The following is a 9,032-nucleotide window of genomic DNA, read 5'->3' as shown; positions in this document are numbered from 1 at the left end:
GACTGGAATGGCTCTGTGCCAATGTACACCCACGGTGACTGAGGCACTGCATTTATTGTAGGACTATTTCTTATTCTTAGAAACCCCACAGAGCAGGTATATTATTCAGTCCCAGTCAACATAATGTTATTATTATTTAAAAACCTTTACCTAGGCTTTGCCTTGTGCCGGTGTCCTCCATGCAAAGATCTCAAAGAACTTTACATGGGTCCTGAATTAATCCCAGGGTATTGGGCAAGTGCATAACTACTTGGGGCCCTCAATACCCCCATGCAACAGTCTCCCCCTTGCACAGTTACAGAATCCCCAGGCCAGAGAGGGGAAGTGCTTTGCCCAAGGCCACCCACCCAGTCAACAGCAGAGACGGGGCAGACTTCAGAAGGTCTGGCTCCACGATCACAGAGCCTTCCCCTTCCCACTAGAGAAACGCTTCTTGGCAATAGATTCATCCCAAGATGCTGGCAGTAGAAAATGTACCAGTGGTACTGCTGTGGGGGGAGGGTCTTCCCTGGTGCCAGGCAATGCCATGCACCTCTCTAAAACCAAGTTGTGGCTCATTTCAATGCCAAAAAAAAAACTGTTGGCCCAGCATAGAACCCTGTGCCCTGCATCCCATTGTCTCGCCTGGTTGGGGGGCTAAGTGTACTCCCAGACCAGTGGTTTTCAACCTGTGGTCTGCAGATCCCTGGGGGGCTGCACACTACATCTGTGTGCAGGGGGTCCCCACCTCCATTCGAAATTGTTCAGGGCTCTGCAAATGAAAAAAGGTTGCAAACCGCTGTCCCAGGCTATTAGCTGCTTTGTTGAACAACCCTGGGGCCACCATGCCCCTTCCTCCCCTACTCCAGCCAGGCTAGGTGCGCCTCCAGGTGTATTGGACATTTGGGCTAGCACTAAAGAGATGTGCTGGAGAACAGGCTGAGGAGTCTCAGTGAGCTTAGTATATAATGTATATGGTGCAGATTGGTGTCTAAAGCTTCTTTATTAACTTCCATGCAAAATGCCAGTGATGTTTTTCTAGATGAGTGGGTAGCCAATATTTTGGGAGCGAGGGAGTAAACATGGCCAGAGCCTGCATATCCAGAGGCTAAGGTTTCTAGCATGGGCTGCTTTCAACTGTTATAATTTGTGGCACGGATTCAGTGAGAATCTGCTCTGCTGAAAATATTTGGGCTGTGAAAACTCCCACACTGTGACAGATGTCAAGTCCAATTAAGCAACTCGTGTCCAGGTTTCTGTCCAATAGGATTTCCCATTAAATATCAATTTAAGGAGGGGGGGGGAATGCCATCCCTCTTTCCCTATGCCTTTATCTCTTCCACCATCTCCAGGCTCAACCCTTTGGTACCAGGAGAGAATCCACAGCATCTCTCTGTTTCTCTCCTTCTGTCACCTTTCTCAGCTTTTCTTTGCTTCGCTGTCACTACAAGGGGGACTTGCACTTTTTCACCAACATCATCTCTTGCAGCATTTCCAAGCCACTGGCAATGGTTTATATATATATTTATAAATAAAAGAGATAAAGAAGGAGTTGGGACAGAAGGATACGACATATATTTAAAATCTGATCTTCAAGGACTGAAGAAAACTAAACATTTATTTCCCTCTACCCCAGTAAATAAATACATACATAAAGAGAAGAAGGGGAAGCATCATTATTCCTGATTTACAGTACTGTGTGCCTGGGACTAGAAGAGACATCAGCTGAACAAAGCCTATCTCTACCAAACAATCTCACTTCTGAGCCAGATCATATCAGGGACCTGCCTATCATTTTCTCTTTACAGGGGTAAGCCAAGGAGTACAACATAAATTAAATCTTATCCCGACTATCATCTTTCTCGATTGTGCTATTAGGAAGGAGAGGGGGGGAATATCTTGATCGTGTTTATCTCTGCATCTCTTTTGTTATTTATCGAAACCTGGGAGGAGGAAGAGAAGGGGAAAACAGCACTTTTCAACACATTCCCTCCCCCTGCCCCGAAACACACCGGCTACAGATATATTATAGATCTCTGGAAGAAAAAAAGACTCTGCCGGGGAAATGTATTTCTAATACGTCTTAAATTACCTACGTTGTTATTTATACTCTCCAAAAATTAGATAACATCTTCTATTTCTGGACCTGCGAGGCCATCACAAGGAATGCGATCTGCCTTTTCCAGTTCAGATAGAACAACTCGCTGCTTTTAATTTATTTTTTATTCTGATTTTGGTTTTTCTTTTTAATGTTCCTCTCCTGGAGTTTCGAACTGTAAAAGCATCAGGGTGGGGGACAGGGGGCTTTAAGGAAGACTGTTGCAAAGACTCAGGCAAGGTAAGCTCTCTTGAACTAGTATTCTTTTGCAGGTGAAATTGGAATCGTTTTATTTCAAATCTCTCTTTGTTCGGATTGCCAACATAGACGCTGGATATTGTTTGAGATCAACCCAAATCGTAAAGAAAGGGAATTCAACACGCTGTATGGACAAACCTTACAGCAACTTTCTCCTATAACTAACGCTATAATTCCCCGTTTTATATGTTGCCACGCTGTACATTTCTAAAGCTATTTATCTATCCCTTCTTTCCAATCAACCTCTCAGCTGCAAGGCGCTATTAATATTTTTCAGAAGAGCTCTGATATTTAACCTGCGTAGTGGCTTGCTATTTTGTTTTGTATTCTTGCTTTCAGAACCTCATTAGTAAAATAATCAGCATTTTAAAATGGCAATAAGCAATTCGAAACGTTCTAGTGACTCCGAGTCTCTTCTAAATGAAGAAATAGCGCTGTTTTCCTTTCCCCCGGTTTTCTGTTTTGTAATTGTTTCATGTTTGTTTCCTTTGCTCTCTACACAGCTTCCTGCAGCTCCACTGTTTGTTTTCTCGACACATTCTCTGGCATATTGATAGACTTTTAATCCGTGTGGAGGTGCTGTAACAAAACAAGTAGCTACAGAGAGATCTGTATTTTAGACTCCGAATTCCCACTCAGCTTCCCTCAAACGAAGCTCCTCGATGTGAAAAGCATTTCCAACAGGCTGAAAGCTTACCTGGCACTTCACCCTCTATTATTAATTATCGTGGTTATTTTATTTCAAATCTTTAATGCGCTCTGAATCAGGCAGTCTTTCGTTTTGAAGTTTTTTTGCAAACTCGTTCTGAGTAATAAATAAAATAATAAAATAAATAATAATAATAATAAATTATTAAATGCCCACAGTAGTTAAGATCACAAACTTTACATTGAAATACTTCGTAATCCTAATTTTTGTGGTAGGATAAAGTATTTCCTCCTCCCTCCCCCACGCTACATTTGTGTCCAAGGTTATTCTCTCGTTGCCTGATGTATTGTTTTATTACATGCCGGCATGTCCATATGAGTTCCTGGATTTGTAATGCTGTCTACATGACAGATGGTGTTCTGTGAAGCTGCAAGAAGATACGATTCAATTTTCTTTTGAAAGGCACGTCTAAATTCATTCATTTATTTATATATTTTAGAAGGAGGGAGAGAGGGAATGAAAAGAAATGTGAAAGTTTTTGTTTTTTTTTTAAAAACCGTGTTAATAACCTGGAACCCAGAAATATCCCCATCCAATCAGTTACTCCGACGCTATAGATTCAAGAAAATTAGCATGAGAAAGCAGCCCCGCATTGTAGGAAGAATAGAATAGAGGAGATACATTAGATCCTATAGGTCTGAGTGTATCTCCCCCACACTTCCACACCGGCCTTGTTGTGGTTAAGGAGTCTTGAGTTATATTTCTTTCTATTTTAAGCCATCAAATCCATATTGGATTCCATTTCCCTGTTAAGAAAAAAAAGTTTAACAGGCCATTGGCAGAGGGGAAATACTGTATTTAGAAATGAAAAAGCTATTTAATATTTGGAGGGTAGCTGAATTATTGTTTTATTATTATTTTGTTTTGTTATTGCTCCCTGGGCCTGTTTCCACAAGCAAACAAACGAGGAAAATGATCAGAGGAAGAATATTCTGTAAACGCTGTTGACAGCTGTTAGATTGTAAATTATACAGTATGGTTTATTGTTGTTACTATTATTCCTGTGATCACTGGCAGTAACCCTTTCCACTTAATAAAAAAAATGGATTTGAGCTTCCTCTCTAGAAATCTCCCTGTTATAACCTAGGAAAGATATAACGTTTATCTTTTGTATCGTTCCTATTTTACCAAGATGGGAGTTGTTTTGTTCAGAACCAGTTAGTTGGGATTTACAAACCCTTGGGAGAAGTAGGGAGGTGGCTCAGGCACGGAGAAGGACATTGGTAATTATTATTAAGTAATTAATATTTATAATTATTTATTATAATTATGTAATGTTTTTCAAAGCCAGGTAAAGGGAGATATAATCAGAGGCTAGAGGGCATGGTTCTGCTCCGGAGTAACTCCCCTGAAGTCAATGACACAAAGCTAAAACTGACACAAGTGAGAGCAGAAACAAACCCCAGTCTAGTCTGCTTATACCCAACCGGCCTTTGTGCCCAAACACATTGTCGTCTCGTTGTTATCAACAGGCTCTATCTCTAGCAGGTCTCCTGGTTTGATCTGGTGTCTCTTTCTCCTTGGGCCAAATTGTTCTCCCTTGCAACGGTGTCAGTCTGGAGTCACTCCCTTGCCTTGGCTAGATCGACTCCAGCAGGGTTACACCAGCGCGTGTCAGGAGCACAATGCGGCCCTGTGTCCTGACCTAGGAGGCGATCACCGGCTTGCTCTCCCAATAGCGGAGGGGCACCGTCCCTGGCATTTTCAAGGCCAGGGAGTTTCATTCCAGCCCGGATTGGTATTGACTGGTGAGCTCCGCGAGCGGGGAGGGACTGGGTCGGGGAATGGGGCTTTGCCGGTCGGCTTGCACAGTAACAGTGTGGACTTGTCTGTTTTGTGCCTTCCTCCTTCCCTTCCCCTGTCCGTGTCACTGAAGGGTCATTTCCCCACCCCACCAAAATGATGCTCAGCCCGGACCAAGCGGCGGATTCCGATCACCCCTCCTCGGCTCCCTCGGACCCGGAGTCCCTGGCGGGGCCCGACGCCAAGGGGCTGCTAGGCTGCTGCGTCTCGGACCCGGAGCCGGTGGAGGAGGGCGGCGGGGAAGGCAAAGGGGGCGGCCGGGCTGCCCTGCACACCCAGCAGCTGACCCGCGAGGAGAAGCGGCGCCGGAGGAGGGCCACGGCCAAGTACCGCTCGGCCCACGCCACCCGTGAGCGGATCCGGGTGGAAGCCTTCAACCTGGCCTTTGCCGAACTGCGCAAACTGCTGCCCACCCTGCCCCCGGACAAAAAACTCTCCAAGATCGAGATCCTGCGCCTGGCCATCTGCTACATCTCCTATCTCAACCACGTGCTGGACGTGTAGGGGCTGGGCCGCGAGAGAGGGACCGCGGAAGCACTGATGGAGGGGAAGGAGGCGACGCGCACTGCCGGGAGATGATACTGACAAGGGGAGACACTTGCAACATATTCCACCTGGGGATGGGAGGGGGCATCCTGGGGGCCCTCTGGGCCCTTCCTGGCAGACCCGGGGGTGTACCTGAATCTTTGGGGTCAGCTTTGGGGGGTTCCAGAGTCCTTCGAGTCAGACATTGCAGATGCATCTGCGTTTTCCAAGACAACTGTAGGGCGTGATAACCAGCCAAGATCATTCATATCAATAGACCAACTCGCTGTCTCCTGCAGGGCTAGCTCCTTTGGAAATCACTCCAGACTTCGCAGGTAACATTTCATTGTCCTCCCTTTCTTACTGAAGGAGAGCTCAGAGCTGTGATGGCTTTAGGGGACAAAAGCTCCGAAATTCGAGACTTTTTTTATTTCTCCTCCATGAAAATCTCACGGTGCCCTACACAAAATGCAAGAGACGAGTTTGTTTTTCACAAGAGAACTTTTACAATTAGCCTCCAATTCAGCAAAGCACTTAAGCACTTGCCAGGTCAAGGGGACTTTAAAACTGGCCTAAGTTCTGCAAGCTTAAGTGCTTTGCTGAATGAGGACATTAACGACTCAGAAGGTAAAAGGAAGCTATAAAGAACATAAAAAGCGAAAGGGCAGATGCATTTCCAAAGTCTTCTGGGGGTTTATAAAAATATACTGAATATTTTGCAAGGTTTTCTTTTAAAAAATAATTTCCCATCTATACCGCAAGATGGAAGAGCAGTTTGGTGACACAAATATAGAAAGTCCAGGTTTAAGAAGGAAAATGTAAAATCAGATTGTTTTTCAGGCTGTCAAGTGCCCCTTTATATATCCAAAAACATCTACTTGTGACCTTAAACATGTGACCCATGGGTGCAGTTAAAAATAACTATTTTTTATTTAAGTTAGAAGGAGTAGACAATTTATTTTTTTCAAGACCTATTTATTTTTCTGAGTGGTGGCAATTTTACTTTGGATACTTTGTGCCAATTGGTTTATATAGTCGAGTGTTTACACTTTCTCCTGTGGAATATTATGTCTAACTTTTCAAGTGTTTGTTGGGATCAATACAGTGGTTATTTGTTTTTTGCTCCAATTATATTGCACTTGTATATGACAACCTTCCCTTCCGCCCTGTTTCTAAGTATATTTTATATATTAAGACATTTGTTCTTGAACGATCTTTCTTTTTTGTGTGAGATCAACACTAGCACTTCTGTAGGGTTTTTTTTTTCAAATACTTGTTATTCTGAACTATAGTTATGTCTGAAAAGTACTTTGCAAACAGTTTATAAGGGAAGTAGTTTTTTGTCTGTGTGTGTGCGCGTGTGTGTGTGCGTGCGTGCGTGTGTATGTATGTGTGTGGTATTTTTTTAGGAAATGGCTTTTTTCCTAAAAAATAAAAATAAAAATAAAAAAAAAATCCAGGACTACTTTCCTTTGTAACAACCAAAAAAATTCTATAACCTGAAAATGTTTCATGTTCTCTGCTGTGAATCTCTCAAAACAAGGAGCGCATTTTAGAGACAAAAAAAAAAAAGAAGTCTGCGATCCAAAGATTTTAACCTTTTTCAGGGTTTTTTTTGTGTGTCTCTGTTGCTTTATATAATGCAATATTTTGTAGTGAAAATAGATAAATCTGGTTTCTATCTGACGCTTTTTTCATATCTCTCATGAATGGTGCGCTGTTTTGCATATAAATAAAAGTATCAAATAAAGCTGGTTTTTCCTAATTATTTTTTTTTGTTTTTTCCAAAGGTGGAAATTAGAAAGGATGCAAAGCCAGTATTTGCATGAGATCTTCTGAAGTTGTCTATGAAAGAGTCTCAACAGGTTGCACAAAAAGGGACAGTTTCTGTCTGATACTAAAGATAATAATTTATCTGATAATAAAGAAATCCCTCAAATAAGGCCCTATTCTACAATTGAGCTCAAAAGATTCAGTTGCAGGATCGGGGCCTGTGTATGAGCTGCAGGACATTTCTTTCATCCCCTGCTCATTCCACTGGGCATCTGGAAGCACACTTTAAAGTTCAGGCTGTGAAGTCAAATCAAACCTTTAGAACTACCTGTTTTTACAAATTGTTTCTGACGCATTCATCTATGAGGCTGGCATTTCACATGCTTTGTCCCTGTCTGAATGAGAGATGTTTAGTTTAAGTTTAATTAAAATCCCTTCTCACACTTCTGATTTGGGTTCCATGAAATAAAAATAGACTTTTCTTGTTTATAAAAACTCCAACCCCACTTATTTGGACAGGGTACAGCTAAAATGACTGACATTTGAAACGTGGCATTAATGTAGACCTGATTCTGTAAAGGTATATTACCAGTGTGAAAATCACACCGTGCAGAGGACCAGACAAGGCCTAAGCACCACTTCACTGACAATTAAGCTCTTGTCTGGCTCCTCTGCATGGGGTGAATTTACCTACAGTGCTTTACGCTATGAGTAGTCCCATTGACTATAGGACACATCTTTAACCTTCACCGTAGTAATGATGTCCATCATCAGGCCCACAATCTTCACTGATGAATAGAGGCTTTGCTTAGTTTGAAAAAAGAAAAAAAAAAGATTTGATTAGCCACAGTCCTGACCAGCTGAAAAACTGTACACTGAGAAGGTACTGTAGAAGATAACTCTAAAGGTGCATATTTTCATACGCACTGTGCAGCATATACAGATACAGCAGCCAGCTGCACCCTTTTCAGAATGTTACAACTTTAAACGATCATGTAATTTTAAAATGTGTGCTCCAGTTTTCTTCAAATCTTTCATGTAGGCCAAACAGAGATTTATACATTATGCCAAGTGTGATAACAACTGACTGAGCAGATTTGAAGTTATGAACATTTACATTCAGCAAGCCCTGGCACTGCCTTAATTCACACATACTTACAAGGTCCGTATACAAGTGTGGAAATGCACATTAGGGCCAGATTCTACTCTCAGTTACACAGGTATAAACCAGTAGTAAGCCCACCAATGTAAATAGGCTGCAGTACTAACATACAGAAATTAATCCTTGGCTGACTGGTGCCTCTAAGTGGACCAGTTTCTGCTTTAACTGAAGTCAATGAGGGGTGAGGGGTAGTAACAGGATCAAATCCTAAGTGTGACTTTTTCTACTGACATTGGCAAATTCCAGTTGTCATTTGCTGGCTGATGCCAGTTAATTATAAACAACTAAGTCTTTTGTTCCCCACTTTTTCTTTTTCTTAAAAATAAAAATCATCATCGCTGAGGAAATAAACACAAGAAACAAAGTTAGTGCAATGTGAAGTCTGCATGGTTAAGCATGCAAAAGCCAGGAAATGCCAAAATGAAGATCAAATAAACAACCTTAACTCTACCCCCTTGTGCTTATGTGTTATGAGACAGATACCATCCTCAGCTCAGAGGTGATCTTGGATACACTGTACCTAAGTTAGTAGCAAAATGTATTATTATTTGACTTACAGGATGTGATCACATGTTAAGGACTATATCATTTTGTGCAACCCCACCAGCAGGCAGAGTGCAAACTTAAAATGAATATCGCTGACTTTTTAATATTTAAACCTGTAACCTTAATGTTGCACTAATGTGTTTGTTTGTTTTTGCTTTTAATGTTAGACATGATCTCAT

At 42.1% G+C, this 9,032-nt stretch overlaps 1 protein-coding gene across 1 annotated transcript; it reads left to right on the top strand.

Moving 5' to 3' along the window:
- The first annotated feature begins 1,518 nt into the window (after positions 1-1,518).
- Positions 1,519-5,430, top strand: NHLH2 (nescient helix-loop-helix 2). The gene is made up of 2 exons (XM_030552702.1): positions 1,519-2,317; positions 4,921-5,430. Exon 2 carries the CDS (start codon positions 4,944-4,946, stop codon positions 5,349-5,351), a length of 408 nt encoding a protein of 135 aa, XP_030408562.1. The 5' UTR covers positions 1,519-2,317; positions 4,921-4,943; the 3' UTR covers positions 5,352-5,430.
- The last annotated feature ends 3,602 nt before the right edge of the window (positions 5,431-9,032 follow it).

This window comes from Gopherus evgoodei, chromosome 1, assembly GCF_007399415.2.
Source record: "Gopherus evgoodei ecotype Sinaloan lineage chromosome 1, rGopEvg1_v1.p, whole genome shotgun sequence".
In the NCBI taxonomy this organism is placed as follows: Eukaryota; Metazoa; Chordata; order Testudines; family Testudinidae; genus Gopherus; species Gopherus evgoodei.
The sequence above is the reverse complement of the archived record's forward strand: the minus strand, read 5'-3'. Positions and strand labels throughout refer to the sequence as shown.

Coding starts and splice junctions, on each gene's coding strand:
- NHLH2 (XM_030552702.1), top strand. CDS start 4,944: ATGATGCTCAGCCCGGACCAAGCGGCGGATTCCGATCACCCCTCCTCG.